The sequence below is a fragment of the Pteronotus mesoamericanus genome, unplaced genomic scaffold (assembly GCF_021234165.1).
Source record: "Pteronotus mesoamericanus isolate MK-2021 breed Mesoamerican mustached bat unplaced genomic scaffold, CSHL_Meso_final contig_90, whole genome shotgun sequence".
NCBI lineage: Eukaryota > Metazoa > Chordata > Mammalia > Chiroptera > Mormoopidae > Pteronotus > Pteronotus mesoamericanus.
This window is the reverse complement of record NW_026555277.1, coordinates 11,277,467-11,301,361: the sequence shown is the minus strand read 5'-3', so window position 1 is coordinate 11,301,361 and position 23,895 is coordinate 11,277,467. Positions and strand designations below refer to the sequence as shown.

Below are 23,895 nucleotides of genomic sequence, written 5' to 3'. Positions count from 1 at the left end.
GGTCTTCTCCAGTCCTTCCTTCTTCTTGTGCACGTGGTGTCTGCTTTGCTGTCCCCGCTCGCCCCGGACCCCGCCGCGTGCACCCATGGCGCCCGGCCAGCTCGGTGAGCTCCTCGCGCGTCCTCGCGGAGCTGCGTCATCCGCGCCCGTGCCCCGCTGCACCCGCGTCCTCTGCCGGCGGTGGCGGCCGCCGGTCGGGCACTGGCCTAGCGGGGTGGGCCTTGTTGCGCTGCAGCCCAGAAAGCCCCGGCCAGCGGTAGTGCGGCCGCCTGGGGTCAGAATAACGCCCCCGATTTGGGATTGGGTAGTGTGGGCGGAGGTGATGGTGGCTTGAGATCCGTGACTGTCCTCCCCAAAACGCACCCCCCCCCCACCCAAGGCCTTGAGGAACATACTATCAATGCACAGCGAATAAGGAGGAAAAATGCCTTCTCTTTCAGCCTTGTTTAGTGTGTCTGACAAAACCGGCCTTGTGGAATTTGCCAGAAACCTAACATCTGTTGGTTTGAATCTGATCGCTTCTGGAGGGACTGCAAAAGCTCTCAGGGATGCCGGTCTGGCCGTCAGGTAAGGCACAACGTAGTTTTTAAGTCAAGTCCCATCAGAACGTAGCATAATCACGTTAACCAGAAGGTAATGAACGGGCATTGTGATTAAAACACCTTTACTTCTGCCGCAGCGCTGTGAGGTTGATACACTGCTTACCCACTTTATAGAAGCAGAGTGAGGCCGAGATACTTAATATCTTCTGCTCAAGTTTACCGAGTTAAGGCGTGAACTATGGGTATGGACCCGGGATATCGTCATTTTAGAGCCTCCCTTCCAAGCTACTCATAATAAATTAATTTAAGTGGGTTGTTTTGTTGGGGGTTTTTTTGGCAAGATAAACTTAGATTATGATTCACACGGTCTGTTTTGACTGCCTCTTTAATAACACTGTTGACATGCAGATTCAAGTCTGCCTCTGCCCTTAGCCTCTCTGGTGATGCTGTGAAGTCACAAATCTATCATTCATTCCTTCCTCCGCATGCTATTCATTACCTGGCTTACGGAATAGGGAGATAGAATGAGCAGAAGATAAATCAGGCTTCAATTCTGGACATCGAAGAACTGGCATTCTGATGGGAGACGGAGTAACCACCGAAAATGTAGAAAATGAAAAAGACCATAGCACAGCTGTAATAAGCCGAAGTGATAATTCCAAGGAAGGGCATCTCCATCCCTGAAATATATTTCAGAAAAGCAGTGAAAGACCTGTCTGCTTTTGTTGTCCTGTGGACAAGTTTACTACATGCCCTCTAGATCCTGTAGAGATAGAGCATTACCTTTTTGCTAATCAAATTTATCAGTAACTTACCAAATTTAGGGACGCTGTGTACTGCTCTTATAGGGAGCAGTGTCTCTGAGAGCAGTGTACAACGTCCCTAAATTTGGTAAATTCATATGGCAGGAATGCCTTACTGTATTAAATAAACGCAAAGTCTTTTTGCAGCACCTCTCTGTGGTTTGCACTGTGTAAGAAAATCGCGGAAGGCAGGGCCGCCAGTGAGGCTCCAGAGCTTGAACTGTGTTTTTCCCATTGTCCCATGTTGGGTTGTTTTGTAGTTGGACCCTGCAAATGAAGCAAGATCCTGTTCTGTAACCTCTTCCCTCCCCCTCCCAAACTTTGTACTATGGAAACACTTCAGACTTAAAAGGAGAAAGAAAAGCATAATGGGCCCTCATGTTGCATGTCTGTTCTCCATTGTAAACATTTATCAACTCTTTGGTTTTGTTTGATCTGTACCTCTTAACCCAACCCTCGCTTGGCCCCGTTATGGCAATGTCTTTTTTTAAAACGTGGGAATGTAAATGTGTTTTCCATTAAGGTGAGGTTGTTCAAACTTTTAAATATAGGTATATTAACTCATGAAATTCTTACACCAACTTGTTGATGTAGGTAATATTATCCCCATTTAATAAATAAGAAAGTTGAGGCACAAAGAAGTCAATAGCCCAAAATCACACAACTAGGAAGAGGAGGCAGGATTTCAGGCTAGGAAATCAACCTTGAGGTGTGAGGTAAACTGATGAAATTATAATTGGTGAGTATGTATCAGTGAACATTCTGTTCTGGAGAGGGCAGCTGTTACAAAGTTTTAAAGATAAAGGAGGAACAAACTGTTTAAATACTCCAAGTGGTAGTTAATTCTAACTATAGATCTGCCTTTTCTCTTTTTAGCAATTATCCTCAGTTGGAGAAACTGGATTTTGTTTTTTGAATTCCAGGAAAGGGAATTTTGAGTTGGAAAGGGAATTTTGAGTCGGAAACCATAATGTCACCAATTTGTCCATTTACGTTGGAACTGCAAGTCGTTTGGTCAAATGGCATTTGCAAAATGTTTATTTATTTATTTTTTTACAATAAAGGCAATATATGTTCATTGTAGAAAATTTGAAAAAGGTGAAAAATATTAGAGAAGGTAGTAAAAATGGCTTTTAATTCTGTATAACATGTTGATGTGTTTCCTTTAGTGCTTTTATACCAGAAGGAGTAGCAGATGTTCTGTTTATCTATTTTCAGAGACGTCTCTGAGCTGACAGGGTTTCCTGAAATGTTAGGGGGGCGTGTGAAAACCTTACATCCTGCAGTGCATGCTGGTAAGTAGTTGGTACCTTCCACTTAAAATAATCAATAGTTTTCAGGAATATTTTAGTCAATTACTTTGTAGGATAAACAAGGAAAAAGGCAGGCCATATCTCCAAAAAAAAAAATTTTGTGAGGCTATACCGATTTTGTCACATTTGCTGCTAAAGTTCATAATACGTTAGAACTTGTTTAAATTTAGTTCACTTTATATGCAATGAATTCAGGTTGTTTTTGTCTGCTTGATATTAGCACTGACCTGAGAATTAACTTAGAGTGATAGCTCCTGCTGGAGTTAATAAGATTATTTAGATTTTATGTTTGAAAAGATTTTATCATGATTCAAAGTTGGCATAAAGCATGACCATATAATTGACTTTCAAAAGAATTCTTTTTCAAAGTGCTCTACGACCATTCATCTGAGACAACAAATTACATATCAATCAAAAATGGTGAAAAAGGAGAATATTGCCAACATACCAGTTATAGTAAAATTTGGCAAAATAAAAGCCTGTAAGGCCAAGAATTAGGTAAACTATTTACTTATTGGAGCACATCGATTAATGGAACTGGAAACAGTTATGTGGAAATTTCTTTTACATTTTGTTAAGAAAAGGGAAATCAGAAACTGATTTTTAAAAAAGGTTTTTAAATATGCCTGCTAATCTTATTTTTAACTATGTGTTTGGTATTCCTAATTAGGCTACGTTAAAGATTTCAACTTGATTGATGAGAATCTATTGGAAAGAAGTACCTTATTCTGACTTGTTTTTTGAACTTATATTTTAACTTTGTTAAATTAGGAATCTTGGCTCGTAACATCCCAGAAGATAATGCTGACATGGCCAGACTTGATTTCAGTCTTATAAGGTAAAAATTCAAAGTTGAATTTTTAATACAGGAACAAAGATGAAGACTTCCCCATTTTTTATCAAAGGAAATACTCTGTAAAGTATGCGATTGTCTAACCACCAAGCTGTACACCTGAAACCAATACAAAATAAAATTTAAAAAAAGAGAGAGAGAACTCTGGCTGGTGTGGCTCAGTGGATTGAGTGCCACCCTGTGAACCAAAAGGTCGCTGGTTCAGTTCCCAGTCAGGACACATGCCTGGGTTGCAGGCCAGGTCCACATTGTGGGGTACACAAGTGGCAACCACACATTGATGTTTCTCTCCCTCTCTTTCTCCCCCCTTCCCCTGTCTCTGAAAATAAATAAATAAAACCTTTAAAAAAAGAGAGATTACCATTAGTTTTAGTTTTATAACTGTTGATCACAAACATTTGAGTACCGTCTGTGTGATGTACATGTGTTAACATTTTGGTTTTGCCGAGTATATGTTACCAAAATGCATACTTAAACTAAAAACAATCCTTGTTTTTTTTAGGAAGCTATGATCCAAAGGTTCATATTTACAAGCAACTTAGTTATTTGCATAAAGTTATTCACTGTTTCTTTTAAATACATCACTTTATTTGGATACAATTCACAGACCATACAATTCCCCAATTTAAAGTATGCAACTCAGTAGTTTTTAGTATATTCAGAGTTGTGCAGCCATCTCCATGGTTAATATTAGAATGTATTTATCACGTCCCTCAAAAGAAAAAAGAAAATACCCATTAGCATTCATACTTCATTTCCCCCAATGCCCTGTAGCCCTAGGCAACCCCTGGTATGTTTCTGTCTGTATGTTTACCCATACTGAACATGTCACATCAGTGGAATCCTACAATATGCGGTCCTTTGTGACTACTTAGCATGTTTTCAAGGTTCATCCATGTTATAACATCAGTACTTCACGTTTTGGGTTTTTTGTTGTGGTTTTTTTTTTTTAACTTTGTTTTCATTTTGCGAGGCAACAAGCTTTATTTGTGATCAAAAAAGAATAGCTATTGAGAAAACTGATTCAGGCAGAAACGAAAAAAATGTTTTGATTATGAGTAAAAGCCAAAGGGCATTCACAAAAAAGGGAAAGGGAACAATTATATCAATAGAAAGGAGGTATTTCTATTGGTACAAATAAGCTGACATAGTGACACTAATTCTAAACGTTTTTAATTTTCAGTGTGGAAGTCATCAGTCTAGTCATAACATCTGTTTTCTTTGCAAACAGTTCTTGGGGACACAACGTTGCTTAAATACCAGGTGTCAGGTTGAGCAAGCTCTCTTCTTAATGTTGAGTATTTTTTTAAATGTCTTTTACTAACCTTTGTTTTTTAATTTTTTTAATTTGTTTTCAGAGAGAGGGGACGGGAAGGAGAAAGAGAGGGAGAGAAACATTGATGTGCGAGAGATACAGTGATTGATTGCCTCTCGCATGCTCCCAAGTTGAGGACCTGATCCTCAGCCCAGGCATGTGCCCTGACTGGGAATTGAACCGACGATCTTTTGATTCTCAGGCTGGCACTCAAACCACAGAGCCACACCAGCCAGGGCTATTGAGTGTTTTTACCATGAATGAGTTGTCAATTTTGCCAAATACTTTTTGTGCATTGATATAAATGATCAGTGGTTTTCATCCTTTATGTTATTAACATGGTCTGTCACATTAGCTGATTTTTAGATGTTAAGCCAACCATACATTCCTAGTATAAACCATACTTGACTATGGTGTGTACCTCTTTTCATAGTTTGCTGGATTCATTTGCTAGTATTTTGTTGAGCATTTTTGAGTCAGTATTTGTGAGAGATACTAGTCTGTCCTTGTGACATTTTGTCTGGTTTTTGGTATTAGAGTCCCTGGGAAGTGTTCCCCTTCCCTCTCTCTCATTTTTTATTAGTTTTCCCAGTTGGGCTTAATTTCACTGGGGAATCTGCCAACAGAGCTTCTCACATTGCAGTCCTCAGAGTAGAACTCTGCTTCACTGCTTGTAAGTTTTAGATTAGTTTTGTATCTTACATTACTCTTTTGGCCTTCCATTTGCTAAAAATTTAAGTTTAATATAATATTAGTTTCAGGTGTACACTCCAGTGATTAGACATTACATAATTTAAGAAGTGATCATTCTGATAAATCTCATACCCATCTGACACCATTCCTAGTTATTAGAATATTATTGACTGTGTATTTCCTATGCTCTACTTTTACATCCCGTTGGCTATTTTGTGACTACGAAATTAGGCTTCTTAATCTTTTCACCTTTTATCATCATTGTATATGATCTCTCTGAAGGCAAAACAAATATTTCATGCTTAGAATGGTCCATCATTTTTCATCATTATAAAGAATCCATTGGAAATAGACTCTAAAATTGAATGGTTACATTCCGAAATGAGGACACTCTCTGTAGCCTTGTATTTTAAAAACTTTTTTGGTGGCTTGATAGTAACATGGGCAGCTCGGTTTACCCACACAACAAAAACGTGGATTGAGAGCTGTCCCTTTAAGCCACTTCTGTTTATGTGTGTTCTGCAACATGAGACGTTTTGACTTTTCACCATAACATTTTAGAATTCTAAACTGTCAGGCTCACAGTTTACATTTTAGATCTTTACGGATTTTGGTCATGTATTAATGCGACTGACTGATTTTTCCTGCATAGCTGTAAACCCTGCAAGTTGATTTTTAATGACAGGTACATTTTTCTTTTAGAGTTGTTGTTTGCAATCTGTATCCCTTTGTGAAGACAGTGGCTTCTCCAGATGTAACTGTTGAAGAGGCTGTCGAGCAAATTGATATTGGTAAGTTGGAAAAACCGTTTTTTGAAGACTGACAGAGGAGAGAGGATTGAAATTTTAAATGAGATTTTGCTTTGAAATCCACTCTAGAGGGAGTAGGAAATAGTTACTGCTCCCTGATTGTATTCTGGGATAACTGTAATTCAGCTATATTTTCTCAGCTATTTTTTTTGTGTAGGATACATCTGGGTTGTTTTTTCCCCTTATTGTTTAAGTCAAGAATCACTGTAGAAGTATGTGTACTATTGGAAAGAGGTTAAACTGATACGAAAATACAAATTACCTTTTGTTTTTCAAAGGCGGAGTCACCCTGCTGAGAGCAGCAGCGAAAAACCACGCTCGAGTGACCGTAGTGTGTGAACCAGAGGACTACACCGCTGTGTCCGCAGAGATGCAGAGCTCCAACAGTAAAGACACCTCCTTGGAGACCAGACGCCAGTTGGCCTTGAAGGTCGGGCGCACTTTCATCTCGTGCAGTGTTTGTAAAGCCACACAGCACTCAGTAAAGCCACACAGCACTCAGTTCTCACTAGGTGGTATCATCCACCAAGGCTCTGCTTGGAGCTGTTACCCTTCTGCTGTAAGTGAAGAGCCCAAGTACAGAGAGGTATTCCCTCAAAGAGATGGAAAGAGGATTGGAAAAGGAATACATCACTGAGCTATTTAGTGTTACTTGGTGGTGGTCCTGCACAGGCACGTGTGCAGGGTGAGGGCGTGTAGTTGGCTAAATGCTAATATAAAACCATTTTGTTTCCGCTTTGGGAAATGCCGCTCGTGTTTCACACAACTTCCACTCTTTGCAGGCTTTTACTCACACGGCACAGTATGATGAAGCCATTTCTGATTACTTCAGGAAACAGTATAGCAAAGGAGTATCTCAGATGCCCTTGAGGTACGGAATGAACCCTCATCAAACTCCAGCCCAGTTATACACACTCCAGCCCAAGCTCCCCATCACAGGTAGAGGCTGAGTGTTCTGTGGCACAGTGTGCTCTGTCTGAGAGAGAGAGTGTGTGAGTGTCTTTCTCTGTGTTGCTACCTGATGTGGTTCACGCTTAAAAGATAAATACAATTTACCTCTTGTATAGCTGCCTGACGTTTGAGATGTCAAGTGGACATGTGAGCAAAAACTATTGAGATTGGGCTCCTGGAGAGAGGTTGAGTTGAATATAGAGGGTGGGATGTGTTTGTCATGTCAGTAATTCTGAAGACATAGGACAGGGTGGTGTGGCCTGGATTTCATAGAAGAGGGTCAAGACCAAGCCTTGGGGTAGCAGTGCAGGAACCAGCCGAGGAAAGCGGGGTTGGAAAAGGTGTAGTTTCAGATGGTTGGATGCTGCTGAGAACAGAAAAATGACTTGATTTAGGAATTTTAAGAGCAGCAATTTCCTTAGAATGGTGGATCTGGAAGCCTAGCTGACATGGGAATGTGAGGTTAGCGATGATCAAGATAATTCTTTGAACAGAGAAATTAGTCAGGACTTGGATGTAGGGTGACAAGGGGATTGTTCAATTTTTTTGTTCCGTTCTTTTCTTAAGGTGAGCTGTGAGAGCTTGTCCTGCTCTGGGGCGGGGGGGGGGGGGGAGTGTAGGCCACAGAGGAGAGAATGGTGGGTGTGGAGGGTGGGAAGGCCTTGGAGGCCCCAGTGCTGGAGGAAGGGCTGGTGCTGGGGGGAGAGCAGGGACAGCTCCCTCCATGGCCCGGGTGGGCTGGCACAGAGCGCAGGGACGGCACACGGTAGTGGGAAGGTGCAGGCTCCAGTCCGTGTCTCCCCAGCCGAGGCAGAGGGAGTGCTGGGCACTGTGGGAGGTTTGGGGAGAATTTGGCAAACTCTTGTTTACCCTTCACATTTAGTGGATCAACTACTTCTGTTCTTACTCTACTTCAAATAAATTTTCTTTTCATAGCCCGGCTGGTGTGACTCAATGGACTGAGCACCCGCCTGTGAACCATAAGGTTACCAGTTCAGTTCCCTGGGTTGCAGGCCAGATCCCCAGATGGGGGTGTTTTAGAGGCACCTATGGATATTTCTCGCATTATGTCTTTTTCCCTCTCTTTCTCTCTCCCTTCCTCTCTCTAAAAATAAATAAGTAAAATCTTTTAAAAATATAAAATAAAAAATAAGTTTTCTAACACTATCCAACCCCTCCACATTCACACTGAAAGTCTCCCAGACTGTAGTAATCTAATTGATCCCTCTTTAATTTCTTTGTCCTTTCTATTCATAACAGTCATCGTTTTAAGACGTAAATCACCCAGAATTCTTCTCTGGTCTTCATAGTCCCAGTTTTTTGTCACTCAGATCTCACCTTAAATGTCGTCACTGCAGGGAAGCCTTCCCTGACCACCCAGGCCAAAGCAGCTGCCCGCTCACACTTTTGGCACAGCGCTCCATTTTGCTGCATGTTTGTTTTGTCTTCTCTCTTTAGGTTGTCAGCTGCAGAGACCAGAATCCTTGTCTCTCTTTGTTTATTGCTTCTTAGTTAATAGCTGTATCCATGTATGCTAAGTATTTGTAGAATGGCTAAGTAGAAACCTGACATTTTGCATGAATTTTACTTCTGGAATTTTTTTTTTTATATTTGCATGCCTTGAGAGATGGAAAGGAAGGAGAGATTCGGGTGTGGGCCTGGGATGGAGGGAGAGCGCGAGCGTGCCCTGGGGAAGAGAGGGTGTGGAAAGGTGCCTGAGAATTTCTTAAACCAGATTTATCTACTGTTGCATCTCAGGTATTTCCTCCTTAGAGTGATAGATTCTCCACTTAGATTCTGTGGCAAAAAATACTTCGTGTACTTACAGTTCCCAAATTTTCCATTTTCAAAAGCTTTTTAATTAGCACTTCGTTGAGGGAACTATTTCTATTTTGAAGAACTATTTCTTACAGCAGTTTTAGATTCACAGGGAAATATCAGAAGGTAGAGTTCCCAGACCCCAGACTTCCCCTCCCCCATTTTCCCTTGTTAACTTCTGGCATTTGTGTGGTGCATTTGTACATTTAATGATGCAGTATTGATTCCCACGATCAAAACCCAGAATAGTTTTACCACCTAAGAATTTCCTGCATTCCATTGCTGTCACCCTGGCACCTGCTGATCTTTTTACTTCTGCCATAGTTTTGTTGTTTCCAGAATGCTGCAGTGTTGGAATCGGATGCTGTGTCACCAGTTCGCACTGGCTTCTTTTACTAAGCAGTGTGCATTTAAGGTTTCTCCATGTCTTATGAGAGCTCATTTCTTATCACTGAGTAGTGTTCTGTTGTATCTGGATGTACCATAGTTGGTTTCTCCATTCACCCATCAAATGTGATAGAACAACTTTTGGCAGTTAGGAATATAAGCTGCTAAAAACATTCAAGTATAGGTTTTTGTGTGCACGTGTTTTCAACTCATCTGTATATATACCTAACATTTCCTCTTATTGTTTACTTTTTATTGCCTATTTGTTTCTCCTCTGCTTCTCCCGTAAGCTCAATGAAGACAGTGATTTTTTCGGAGCTGGGCGGGAGCTATTTTATTCATAGGTAATATCCCAAGTACCTAGATCTATGCCTAACATTGCAGTAGGTACTCAGTAAATATTTGACAAAGTTTTACATTTAAACATATCTAGTATTTTAAGAAACACAAAGGAAATAGTTATTTATAAGTTTGTTTTTAGTTAACGGCCCACTATATTTTTTTACATGTGCTGAACTTAACAAATGTTTTTTTCATAAGAGGTCAAAAAATCCTGCCATTGTTAAGAAAATAAGCAATGCAGAACTCTGAATTGCAGTCTTTTTAACTGCATTTCAACCTTATGTAGAACCTACCAAGTTTGGTATAAAAAAAGAAAAATTCAGCCCATTTTCCCTCCTCTCCTCCCACTCACAGATCTTGGCACTTTAATTTGTAAGATTATTTCTTAAGTCAACAAAGTCGAGAACTTAAATTTTATACTGTCTCTGCAGTTGCCGTAATAGATTAACCTTAGTTCTATACTGAAATGGCTCCCTCACCATCACTCCTCTTGTCGTTCGTTCTGCCTTCCTGGGTCGATTGCTCTTGGCCTTGTTTCTAGAGCAGCTGGATTTGGTCCTCCAGGAGCGTGTGCGTGTTTTAACTTTTCTCAAGTTGTATATGTTTGCGTACCTCTTAAAACGTATGTGTGCAATTTGGACACGTGTTGTAAGAAATGTACGGATATCTGACCTTACTGACCTTGCTCGGTAATATGTGTATTTATTTTCTTTACATGTAGTTCTAAATGGAGCCCCTGGGTTTATTAACTTGTGCGATGCTTTGAATGCCTGGCAGCTGGTGAAGGAGCTCAGAGAAGCCCTAGGCATTCCAGCTGCTGCCTCTTTCAAGCACGTCAGCCCAGCAGGTAAAGCACTGCTCTCTGGACCGCTCTGGGAGGGTTCCAAATGCACTTCCTATTAGTTTTAAATCGAATTTGTGAGTTCTTATGCAAATAGAGACAGTCTATCAAGTTTGAAGCCACTTTTTCTCAAGTCTGTTAGCACTTTCAATATAATAACATGATAAAACCTGATAATAAAATAACGTACTATTTCCATATACACCATTGTGTGACATTGTGGGATAAAAAAGTTAGGAAATAGTTTTTTGTAGTGGAAACATGAAGTTTTAGAAGATAAAAAAGTAGAACAGCTTAATGCAGTATGACTGAATAGTTTTACACATGTCTGAAGATGGAACTGAGTAGACCTAAAGAAGTTGTTCTTAGGATCCTTTATCTGTACCTTTTTAAAGCCATTGTATGAGGGGGTTTTTTAATTTTTTTTTTTGAGGGGGAGAGGGTTATGTTTAAGTCAGTTCCACAACTTATATCACAAGGTCTGTTGGACAGTCCAACACATTAGTTCTGAAATATTTATTCAGTATCAAAACAACATGAGCAGGGAAGAAGTAAGCATTGTGCAGTAAGGAGCAGGATGGAGAGTCAGGAATGAACTAAACTAGCTCCGTGCACACGCCTGGTGCAGGCCAAGTGCAGACATGTGGCCCCGTTCTCAGAGGCCAGGGCGGGGAGATTCTCTCCTACTCACTCCCCAACAACTGTAGTTTTGATGTTCAAGAATCTGGCCAGCTTTTTGTTTAGTTTGGCACAGGCACTAGAAATGATGCTGCATAGACAATGTTAAGAAAAATGTTGCCTTGATTTAGGAGTTGACAAGTGATAACTTGAGGTTTTTGGTTTATTCTGTGGTTTTTCTCTATCAGGTGCTGCTGTTGGAATTCCACTTAGTGAGGATGAGGCCAAGGTCTGCATGGTCTACGACATGTACAAAACCCTCACGCCCATATCAACGGCATATGCTCGAGCGAGAGGTCAGGAGGCCAGCAGTTTTTTGGTTTTGTTTTAATAGATAAGGCAATATTTTATAACTTTATTTCACTAAAGGATTTCAAATTATCTTTAATTTGTGTTTTTATTAATACTTTTGCATGATTGTATGAGTGCTGTGGAATAAGTTTGTTTATAAAAGTGTGTTAGTATTTTAATGTAATAAATAGAAGCATAGTTGGCATCTGGTGCATGTAATTTCAGATTAGGCTGTGGAATGTCTTTGAATTGCTTAATATATGACTAAAATTGCATGGTTATTCTGGCTATACTGAATTTTGTTAGAATTATATGTTTCACAAATGTCTGATTTGTGAGTTTAATAGCCTGTGAATGTTGTTATAACATTTGTGGAAGATACTGAGAAACCTGATGTTTTAGTTTACCTTCAGTAATGGCTTAGCAAACTACGGCTCATGGACAGGGTCCAGCCCACCACCTGTTTTTTATAAATGGTTCGATTGGAACAGGTTCCTGTCCTTTGTCCATGTGGTGTCAATGGCTGGTTCAGAACTACAACCAGAGGTCAGTGGTCGCACCAGAGACCATGTGGCCACTGAGCTTAGAGAGTATGTACATCAGACTGGTCGCAGAAAAAGTTTGCCACATGCTTCTCTTGAAGGTAAAATTAAAGCGTGCATTCTCCCTCAGTATTTCAATTAAATGACTAATTAATCCATTATTTAAATTTGTGTAAACAATAACAGGTTTGGAGAAGTGGATTTTATATGGTCATATTGGGGTTTTTAAACACCACCTTTTTCTAATTTGTGATGAATACCTCTTCTTAATTTTTATTCTCAGGAGCAGATAGGATGTCTTCATTTGGTGACTTTATCGCATTATCTGATATATGTGATGTTCCTACTGCCAAAATTATCTCCAGAGAGGTTAGTGGATATTTATGTATCTTGATCCATGCATAACAGAGTAAAGCTTTATCTGTTCAGTGTTTACTGAAACTATAACCTATAATATTTATATTTATACCATGTGTAAATTAGTTACTTTACTGTAAACTACCTCATGAGTCTGTAATGACAGAGATTGTAATTATAAACCACTCTATATATGAGAAACACACATTTCCCTCAGCTGAGTGCCAAACAAGCATTCCAGAAAAGCGAGAGTGGTGCTGGGAGAGGGGAAATGGGGGGGTGGGGGGAAGGTAGCTCAAATAGCTTAGAGAGAAAAAAGTATATAGATAGAAGTAAAGCCTAAAGGGGCGTGTGGCTTGACAGTACTTAGTTGCTTTAAGGACACTTCTCGTGACCACTGTCGTCTCCAATCAAAACATGCTCTTTCTAGTACAAAACACCACCCTGTGAACAGAAGAGTAAGAAATCGTTTTTCTTAAGGGTATGAGAACAAATCATTTATATATTAATTAAAACTGAAAGGAACAACAAAAACTTTGAAGGGACAGCACATGACATGTGTTCAGCTATAGAAAGTTCTATTCTGCCCTGGCTGGTGTGGCTCAGTGGATTGAGTGCCGGCCTGTGGCTCGCCGGCTGGACTCCCGGTCAGGGCACATGCCTGAGTTGTAGGCCAGGTCCCCAGTAGGCTGCATGTGAGAAGCAACCACACACTGATGTTTCTCTCTCTTTCACTCTCCTTTCCCCTCTATCTAAAAATAAAAAGTAAAATCTTTAAAAAAAAATAGTTGTATTTTCACATAGGCTTATATTTCCCAAGTATAATACAGTTAAGTGCCCAGTTAACAGCGAAGATAGGTTCTGTGAATTTAAGCAAAGCTATGTATAACAAAAACAATTAATTGATACAAACAATTTAAGTTCCTCTCACATCTGCTCAACAAAATGACGTTATTCGAGGACCTGCTGTGTTAGCATTATCTGTTGGAGGTAGAAACCAGTAATTGTAGCTGCGTTATTTGAGATAAATAATTGTCTGTAGATTTCTAAAGAAGTATTCTCTAATTTCTTAAAACAAAATATATATTTTCAGGTATCTGATGGTATTGTTGCCCCAGGATATGAAGAAGAAGCTTTGAAAATACTTTCTAAAAAGAAAAATGGGAACTACTGTGTTCTTCAGGTTAGTGAATTTCATGTCTGAAACAGTACTAGGCTCTTATTTTGTGTCTCTTTTTCCCACATTTAATCTTTCCTTTGTGCTGACAGTCTTTACTGCAGTTGCTTTATCCTTAATCCTGCCATTTTTACTTTTTTTCACTATTGATTTTGGATTTAAGATGAGAGTACTTTCCTTATTCTTCATAAGGAATTTTTTAAGATTTTAAAAATTAATTAACATATTTATGTGGTTTTCTATTCTAAAGATATTAGGGGCCATTTGAAGAAAAGTCTTCCTGTCCTTCCTTTCTACCACAGTTAACCTTTTTTAGAAGTATCTAATATTTAAAATTTTTTTGCTTCTTTTTCCTGAAATACATGTTTAGTAAATATGTGCATTTTTTTCCTTTCTTTTTTTTCCCCCTCACTGACACAAATACACAATGCTTCGCCATCTTAGAATTTTGCCCCATGTCCATGTATCTTATCTAGACAGTTACCAATCTTTAGCTACTGCACAATCCCTGTAAGACCCAGAGGAAGGAGCCCTAGGGGTGAAATTATGACAGGGATGTAATTTTGTTAGTCTTAGAAACTGTATAAGACATTTCATGTTTTGATGGCAATGTGTAAAGATTGCCTGTCACTTAATACCATTACCAGCCTTATGTTCTTAAACTTTTTCATCTTAGCAGTAAGATAGAGGAAAATGGCATCTCATTGTAATTTTACTTTTTCATTATGTGGTTCCATAAATCTTTTCACATTTAAGGGTATTTTCACTTCCTCTTTATGAACTGCCTATCCATACTCTGCTTATTTTTATAATAGGCTGTTGAGATTTTTTTTCTTACTAATGTTTGCAAGCTCTTAGGTATAGGGGAAAGAGCCTATAACTCTAGGATTTTACAGTGATAGAGCAAAGAGTTAATTGAATTGAAAGTAAAAATTCATAAGGTTGTTTTTCAGAAAGTACTGATGTCAGAAAATCTATAGAATCCCAGCCCCCTATAATGGAAGTTATTAAGTACTTACCCTTCATTGTAAGATACCAGTAATTGTGTGCTTCACCATAGATTCCACATCAGCTTTTTTAAGGAAAGAAGAAAAAAATGCACATACTTTTTCTCCTAAGCTTCTTGACAGCATGAGAAATCATTCAGTTAGCTGCCACTCTGTTTCTCAGTTTCTTAATCACGTCTTCTGTTGTTAAGAACATTAAGTACACATGACTATTACCAGCCACATGTAACAACACAGAGAATGTTTTCCAAACCCTGAGCTCATCATCACGACCTTTTCAGCACCTGACAATTTCATAGTCAAAAGTGTAAAAAGCCTACTGGAGCTTCCTCAGTACTTTGAGAATTTGGCTAAGTTTGCATATGGACGCATAATGACAACCGTGGAATGACTTAATTTCTCCTGGCTAATGACATGTCTTTTTTGACATCAGCTAATGGGAAGGCACATCCCAATATTAGAAATTGTATCATTCAAAGGAAAAAGCAACATGTTAGAATACAGATTATTCCCCCGTCTTAATATCTTTTCAGTTCAAGATTTAGGAGAGAGAGATAGCAGTAAATGACACATTCCCTTTCAAGTATCAAAGACAACAGAACCAGTCCTGTTTTCCCCCTTTTAACTTCTTAACTTGTAATTCAAGTGTTAGTGAGGTATTTTATAATAGATTTTCAAAAAAGAGGGAAAGTAGAACTTAATTTTTGTGCCACTACCCGTTTATTAGCAAATTTTGCTCTATCTGCTTGATCTTTCAGAAGGATTAATGCTCTCCAAAAATGCAACCAAAAACGTACTGACTGAAATCATTGGTTTTAACATGTTATATAAAAATTGTAAAACTGGTAATACCCTATAGAGTTGTAAAACTAAAATTTGTTGGCGCAAAATATTGGTGCTGGCTTGCTCTCATACCCATACTGAAATGATCTTGTGTGTGCTTAAATTGGAAAAAAAAAAAAGTGCTTATAATCTTGCTTACAAAGAAATCCTTTGTGTATAAATTAAATGGAAATTTTTGAGGGATGTATATATATTATTTTTAATTCTCTGTATTTGTATTGTAGATGGACCAGTCTTACAGTCCGGATGAAAACGAAGTTCGAACTCTCTTTGGTCTTCGTTTAAGCCAAAAGAGAAATAATGGTGTTGTCGACAGGTCATTATTTAGCAATGTTGTTACCAAGAACAAAGATGTAAGTGTGAAAATATCTGAACTGAGTATTAGTAATTCCATAGGCCTGTTTTTAATATTTATAAGGTTGGGTGTTTATTAAGGCCCATATTTAATACTGGTTGATATGCAGGTGGCTACTGCATCGTTGAGAGATCAAGTAAGCTTCAGAACTTAAAACATATTAGAAGCTTCTGTGAATATGTATAGACATAGATTTAACTTCATTTATTCATAAAAGGGATTATGTCTTTTATAACTTTGTTCTGTAACTTGCCTTTTTTCATGCAGTAAGCTACTAATGTGTTTCTCTATCAATAAACGTATATATACATCTTCATCTGAAAGGCCATATAGCAATCATGTATTGATGTACTATGGTGGATATTTTGGTGGTTTTATTTTTAATGCTGTGATCCATGTTTTTTGGAGACAAGATTTTCCTCTTGTGTTCTTTGTCATCTTTTAGGAAGGACATATTCTTAAAATAGTAATGGTGATTTTTTTTTTTTGTAATTATGTATTATATCATTTAATACAATAGCACTCTATGGAGCAGAGAGGAGGCTACCGTCATCTACAGTAAAGGTGACAGAATTGTAACACAGGAGACAGTTAAGAAGTTTGTCCAGGTTACACAATATGGAAATAGATGAGCTGGTAAATGTTTTCTGAAATCTCTTAATTGGGCCTCCAATTTTGAAGGGTATTTTTGCTGGGTCTAACATCGGCTAAGCCCTTTTCCAGTACTTCAGATTTGTCCCTCCATTGTTCTCTGGTCTTGTCTGTGCCTGTCCTGGTATTTTGGGTCGGCTGCTGGTCATTGCCTGTGATTAAACTATAGAGATGTTTTGAGGGTCTGGGTGGCATTTTTTTTTTTTTCCTGCAGAGAGTTGACTAACGTGTCTCGCAGGTGCATTACATGGAGGCAGATCACCTTGATTCAGGCAGAAGTTGGGCTAACTTGAATTTGGGCTTCAGTCTTTGTAAGGTCTGGTCTGTTTATGGTTCACCCTTGCTCTGCCAAAAGCCACAAGGGTCCACAAGTATGACTCTACTCCCGTGCACACGGAACTGTTTTTGCCTTTTGTAAGACTCCAAAGCTGTGCTCAACTTACTCACCTCTGAGTTTGTCCCCTGCATCTTGGAAAACGCCTGGAGGGGAAAAGCAGAGATGGTCACACGCCTTTCTCCCTCTCTGAGGTCATGCCTCTCAGTACTTGCTCTTTTACCAGCTCTGTATTTAGCTTTTCTCTTTGTTCTTAAGGGAGGACTAGTCTCTCAGCAAGTCAGTCACTGTAACAGAAACAAGGGGCTCCAGTCTGTTCCTAGGTCTGACTCTGAGGCTTTAAGTAGAATGGCTGAAAATGGGCTTTAAAATCTGTATCAGGATAGTTTTGTTAGGAAGCATCTGGTGATCAAGACATGGTCTTTGTTGATTTATTGGATATCCTTCCATTTTTCACTTTGAAAATCATAGGTGCCCTGAAGGAGAGAAACATGCAGGCATTATACTCAGAAACATCTTCCTGACTTTTGAACTTATTCGTTGGCCAGGGCTGTGAGGTACTGGGATTTCCACATGGAAACAGTATTTTGCAACCATGTAACTTTAAGCAGCTTACAGTAAAGGGAGGCTCTTTTATTACTTTATTCGCCTGTGTGGTTACTGTATCTTTAGAAATGCAGAAAGCGTACTGACCTAGATTCCATGGTACACATGTTGCCTAACTATTGAGACATTGACTTTGTAAAGTTTTCCTTGTAGGTTTATAGGTATTGGATGGATTAATAATTTAGCAGTTTTTGATAGGTTTTGTGCCTCTGGTTGTGCTAGCTTGGATTTTTTTTTTTTAAAACAAGGATTGAAGGTGTAATTTTGATTGCTTTTATATAACCTAAATTCTTCTCTACTTGTTTCATATCTATTTTTAATAGAAATTTGCAAACTTAAGGATAAGAATGATGGTTTTATCATCCTTTATATTTCCTTCCCTTCTTTTAAAGCAGGTTTTTGTTAACATTCCAGCCTCAAAATCATCAGTGTGAACTGTCAGGTCCAGAGCAGTTTCAGTCCTGAGAGAGTGGGAGAAGTGTAAAGAGTAGGTACTAAGCATTAATGAACATGTCTGAATTATTTCCTCTTCCATTGTTGTAAAACTGCTTGAATTTGCTGTAACTGTGTGTGCCGTGCATGTAAGACCCTCCGTCTCTCTGCCAGCCTTCCTTGATATGTCTCATATTCCATCTGCTAACTCAGAATAGCAGATCGTGGGAGCCTGGCACTGGTTATTAATCTTTCTTAGAAACAAAGGAATAAACGTATAGTTGGTGGCTCAAACAGCAGATACAGATAGGAAAGGATGTGTTACATTAATAGCACCTTAGAATTATGAATTCTTAAGAAATCCTAACAGTATTTTTAAATTAACCTTATAATTTTGAGAGTAGGAAAAAAAAAAACATTGTAGATTCTCATGCAGTTTTAAGAGTGTGCATGTTCCTTTTACCCCATTTTCCCTAATGGTAGGTAGAGTCTCGCAAAACTCCAGTAACTATATCACAGCCGTGGCGCTGCCTTGGGTGCAGTGGGGACACGGCGTTCCCGTCAACACAGGGGCCCCTCTGGTTGCGCTTTTGGAGCGATGCTCCCTTCCTGCCCCAGCCCCCCTTAACCTTCGGCTACTGCTAAACGGTCCTCCCTTTGTGTAACTGTCCATCTTAACATTCATGGACAGGTTTTTGTGTGAGCATACGGTTTTATTTATGTTATAAATGCCCTGGAGTGGTGTAAATGCTAGATGCTGGGTAGTGGTATAGTTGCATATTTAGTTTTTTAAGAAACTGTCAAACTTTTCATGGATATATATATTGTTGTACATTTCATACCTGCAGTGTATTGAGTTTTCCAGTTTCTCTGCATTCTTACCAGTTTTTTTTTTTTAGATAAGTGTGTAGCAATGTGTCTTTTTTTAATATATTTTCATCCGAGGATATGTTTACTGGTTTTGAAAAGAGAGGAAGGGGGTGGGGAGAGAGAAAGAGAAAGAGAAACATTGATATGAGAGAAACATCAATCCATTGCCTCCCATACACTCCTTGACCAGGGATTAAACTGGCAACCTAGGTATGTGCCCTGACTGGGAGTTGAACCCATAACCTTTTGGTGTATGGTGTGATGCTCCCGCCAACTGAGCCACCTGGCCAAGGTAGAATGTCTCATTTTGCATAGCAGTTCCTAATAAGTAATAATGGACATTTTCTATGTGTTTATTTGCCATCTGTATATCCTTTTTGGTAAAATATCTCTTTGTATCTTTTGTCAACATTTTCTAATTAGATTTTTTTGTGGGTGAGCTTCAAGAGGTCTTTAGATATTTTAGATATTAGCTCTTTGTTGGTATGTCGTTTGCAAATACTTTCTTCTAGTCTACGGCTTGTCTTTTTATCCTCTCAATACAGGGTCTTTTGCAGAGCAGAAGGTATTAATTTTGATGAAGTCTGATTTATCAAGTTTTCAGTTAGCTAATTTATCAACTAGCTGTTGCTTTTGTCCTTTGTCACATTGCATAGCAATATAGATCATCATCCTTTTCAGTTATTTCCTCTTCATATTAAGGATAGTGACTTTGGGGCTATAATATTTGTCATTTTATGTTGGAACTGGAAGTTCACAGTGCATTTTTTAATAGTTTCTGCTTAGAATATTCTAGATGAAGTAAAAAGTGATCCTAATTTGACTTGCCCTGAATAGCCTTGGCTATATGTAGGCATTGCAGTTTGTGATATCTATGAAAATTATCCTCAGTGTTTTTTCTGAGCATAAGTGTTATTACATCTCTGGGTAGTTGCTCGTACTATGGTAGAGGAAATATTATTATTTATTAGTGTTGAAGTGGATACAGTATTTCTTATCTTGTGTGATATGTCAACAGGCTGAAGCCAGAGTTGTTGCAGAGCGGCATCAGCTCGGGTCTGTGATGCATTAGGCACTGTGCTCAGTTCCACAACAAATATGTTCAGTGTTGATCTTTTCAGTAAAACACGCTAGTGCTTAGCTGAGTAGCTAATTTCAGTCTCTCATTTGAGAGAGAGCTATGTTGTACATCTACTACAACGTGTGCCGTGTAAGATGTTTAAAGTTAAATCAGGTTTAAAAAGCTGGATGCCATTCACCATTCCGTGTTTCCTCAGTTGCCGGAACCTGCGCTCAGAGACCTCATCGTGGCCACCGTCGCCGTGAAGTACACGCAGTCTAACTCCGTGTGCTACGCCAAGAATGGCCAGGTAACTGAGCCATGCAACTCACCTGAGAGGATGTTGTTTTACAAAACAATATTAAAAAAATCCATCTTCCTTCCTTACCAGACCGCTTGAAGGGAAAAATTTGCCAATTTTTTCTCTCCTGGGTTTGTCAGTATTGCTTGGGTATGTTGGTGGATGGTTCAAACTAATGATGATTACAAAGTATCTTTGGAACTAAGTATTAAAACTAGTCATGTTGCTTCTTGCCTGGACTGGATTGGCACATTTTGGATTAGTGGGACTTGAACAGCTGCTGCAAAAGTGGTTTATTTACGCCCCCTCCCCACCACGGGTAGAAGAGGGAGTAAAGAATGTGACACCACCCATCAGCCCGTATTTTTTTCAGTTCATGGAGTATTTTACATATTTTTTTAAGTTATTTTTCATAAACTAGGCGTTAACATGGTATTTTAAAATCAGGTTTACTGAGGCACAATTTGTACTCAGTAAAATTCACCCTAAAGGTGTAGAGTTTGACCAGTTTTCACAAATTACATAGTTGTGTAACCTCTACTGCAATCAAGGTATCAATCACATCTTACTACCTGGTGTTACAGGCAAGCTGTTTCACCTCCCCTCGCTCGCTCCTCTCCCCTGCTGCTCGTGGCTGCAGCAGCCTGGGAGCCCGCTCTTCTCTCAGCGTCCTGAGCTCTTCTCTTGGCATGTGTTGAACCCTTACATGGGAGGGGGAGGGTGGATGTGAATTAGTGTGTGCCCTGGAAGACCCTGACATTGAGGATCTTAGTGATTGCTAACTCTTGAAAGATTGCCGGTCTGACAACAGAAACCTGGGAGATCGTGGCTACTGTTCTCAGGTCCTGATAAGTTCCCATAAGACCATGCTTCACTACTGATGTTCAAGATTTCTAGAAACTTCCAGAACATTAACGTATAAAATGTATAGGTATTAGTCATAAACCTCTTACCTGCCCTCACTTTTTAATGACTTAAAAAGTGTTTGCATTTCTTTTATTTTGGCCTCCTTTTTCTTCCACAAAATTAATAGGTAGATTTTGGGGACTCTGCACAAAAGATCCTTTGAGGCAGATGTGTAGTTGGAAGAAGTATGCATTTTAATGCCTGTGTTTTTTAGGTTATTGGCATTGGAGCAGGACAACAGTCTCGGATCCACTGCACACGCCTTGCAGGAGACAAGGCAAACGTTTGGTGGCTTAGACATCATCCACGGGTGCTCTCAATGAAGTTCAAAACCGGGGTGAAGCGAGCAGAAATCTCCAATGCCATCGATCAGTATGTTACCGGGACCATCGGCGAGGTAAGGGGCTTGCCATTGGGTTGTGAGTGGAGTGTATTTGTATGTTCACCCTTTTCTGTATGGCACACTTTACTTTCATCACTACAGCGAGAAAATGCTATTTTTATTTTTTGAAATTGTGTATTATCTAAAAGGGTTCATCTAAACTTGTTACCAAATTTTCATTGTCTTCTGTCTCCCTTCACCCCTTTCTTACACCATGAATTTTCTCTTTTTAAATGATAACCATTGGTTTAGTTTGGTATGTTGGTTCTTCCCTTTTTGGTCATAAGCTTTTGACGACAGGGACTGATCTTCACGCCCTGTCAGGCGTCTGTCACAGTGCCACATACGGCACGATGGGTGTGTAGTCAACATTACGTACAAACTACCTGATACCAGGTAACCAGTGTCTCTCTCCTCCACCTGTATTTTCTCAAACACCATTAACAACTCAATATATTTTTGTTAAATTTCATGTTCTTTAATATCTTTTGTTTTGAAGAAGGTATATGGGAACATTAAAATTGCTAGTGTCAGGTAGCCTACCAAAAGAATACGGTTTAGCCCAGTTTCTGGGTATTAGCAAGTGCGTAAGAAATAGTGAATGGAAAATGAGAAAGGTCTTGTAATCAGAATCTCAGGGTTTTCCTAAAAGGTGAGTCTACTGCACTGAGGTGTTCATTCGGGGGGGACCGGAATCCATAGTATAGTGAGCGTCACCGAAGGGTGAGGCCACAGAAGGGTGCCTTGTAACGGAAGGACTTGAATCTTACATTTTTATAGCTTGATACTACCAAGCAAAACCCTGCTAATTTTTCTGGAAGAGTCTTTATATGTGAATAGGAATAAAAGTATGTTGTTTAAGCCAAAAAAATTCACCCAAAATGGAAGCACTTTCTTAAAATATGAATATTATGAGTTGTGTTTCGATTTGTCTGTAATAACTGCCCATATACTTGAGACTGGTTGTATAAATGTAGTTTTAGAATATCTCTCATCATCTGTTCCTTTTCCTGCTTTGCTACAAGGATATAAACTGATATATTTAACTTGGGCAAAGATTAAAGTAGAAAATATATTTGGAATAAACTGATGTGGAAAATAAATGGTACAGTCTTTATTTGGTACATTAGAATCACTTTTCTTCCTAATGAAATGGTAAAAGCATTAAAAGAGAGAGAAAGGGATTCTAGAAATAAGACCTGAATGTAATTGTCATTAATTTTAATTAAGAAGTCCTAGGAAAAATGCCCAAGTGCTTTCCAGCAGTCTCGCATCAGAGAGAACTAAAGGTGGTGTCAAAACCTCTCCCTTTCCTACTGACAGGGTGATGATTTAGTCAAGTGGAAGGCGCTATTCGAGGAAGCCCCTGAATTGCTGACGGAGGCAGAGAAGAAGGAGTGGGTTGACAAACTTTGTGATGTGTCTCTCAGCTCTGATGCCTTCTTCCCTTTCAGGGACAATGTAGACAGAGCCAAAAGGGTAAGTATGGAATGTGTATACGTGTGCAGAGACTTGAGACAGAGACTTTGAGCAAGCCTGCCTCTGATTTTTAAGTTCTGTGAGTTTATACATTTAAGCTGTGGCAATGTGCTGTATCACTGGTATTTAGAGAATTGTTTTGACTACTCCACTTGAGGTATGGGTAACTCAAATCATTTTTTTTTTTTTTTTGACTGAGTAAATAAGTCTGCAGTATGATTCATTCTTAGCTTATGCTTTTGAGGTGTGGGTTTTGACTTTTGTGCGTTTTAACATAAAATTATGTTTCCCACTCAGAGTGGCGTGGCGTATGTCGCTGCGCCGTCTGGCTCTGCTGCCGACAGCGTGGTGATTGAGGCCTGTGAGGAACTGGGGATCATCCTCGCTCACACGAGTCTTCGGCTGTTTCATCACTGAGTTCACCACACACTGCTCTGAGGTTTGCTTATATGTGGCTGAAGAATCATGTGGGAAATTTTGAAATAATCAATACTTTTCAAATAAATAAAACATTCAATCTGAGTAATTATCTTGGATCCATGGTGTCCAGTAATTGTATTTAATTTGTCCTGAAGCTATAAACATCACACCCAAATATTTGTGTGTAAGACATGCAAGAGTATCCCACCTCCTGGAGCTCAGCCCATCCCCAGAACATCACCGGTGAGAAACTTCCAAAAACCATCACGTAGCCAGAGGAGCTGAGCGGCGCTGCCTGGCAGCACAGCATCTTAAGGCCCCACGGACGTGCTCGTGCGGATCCCACTCATGCAGAGTTTCTTCTCATCACAGTTCTGGGAAATGTGGTTTTCTGCCTTCTACACAAACAGCAGATTATATGCTATGAGCCAGAACCTTAGAGGGGATTAATTAATAAGCCTTCTCTTGGCCCCATATATGGATAATGCTAGTACCTACTTCCCCCTCCGTGAGAAGTGAAATGTTTCCCATAATTTC

At 39.4% G+C, this 23,895-nt stretch overlaps 1 protein-coding gene across 1 annotated transcript; it reads left to right on the top strand.

Annotated features, from left to right (window-relative positions):
• On the top strand, positions 1-23,440 carry ATIC (5-aminoimidazole-4-carboxamide ribonucleotide formyltransferase/IMP cyclohydrolase). Its single transcript, XM_054585687.1, has 16 exons — positions 1-104; positions 441-567; positions 2,564-2,640; positions 3,430-3,496; positions 6,222-6,310; positions 6,607-6,758; positions 7,111-7,267; positions 10,548-10,673; positions 11,534-11,641; positions 12,462-12,547; positions 13,629-13,718; positions 15,787-15,915; positions 20,088-20,180; positions 21,292-21,474; positions 22,783-22,938; positions 23,236-23,440. The coding sequence occupies exons 1-16, from the start codon at positions 86-88 to the stop codon at positions 23,353-23,355; spliced, it is 1,779 nt and encodes a 592-aa protein (XP_054441662.1). The 5' UTR covers positions 1-85; the 3' UTR covers positions 23,356-23,440.
• Positions 23,441-23,895: the final 455 nt, after the last annotated feature.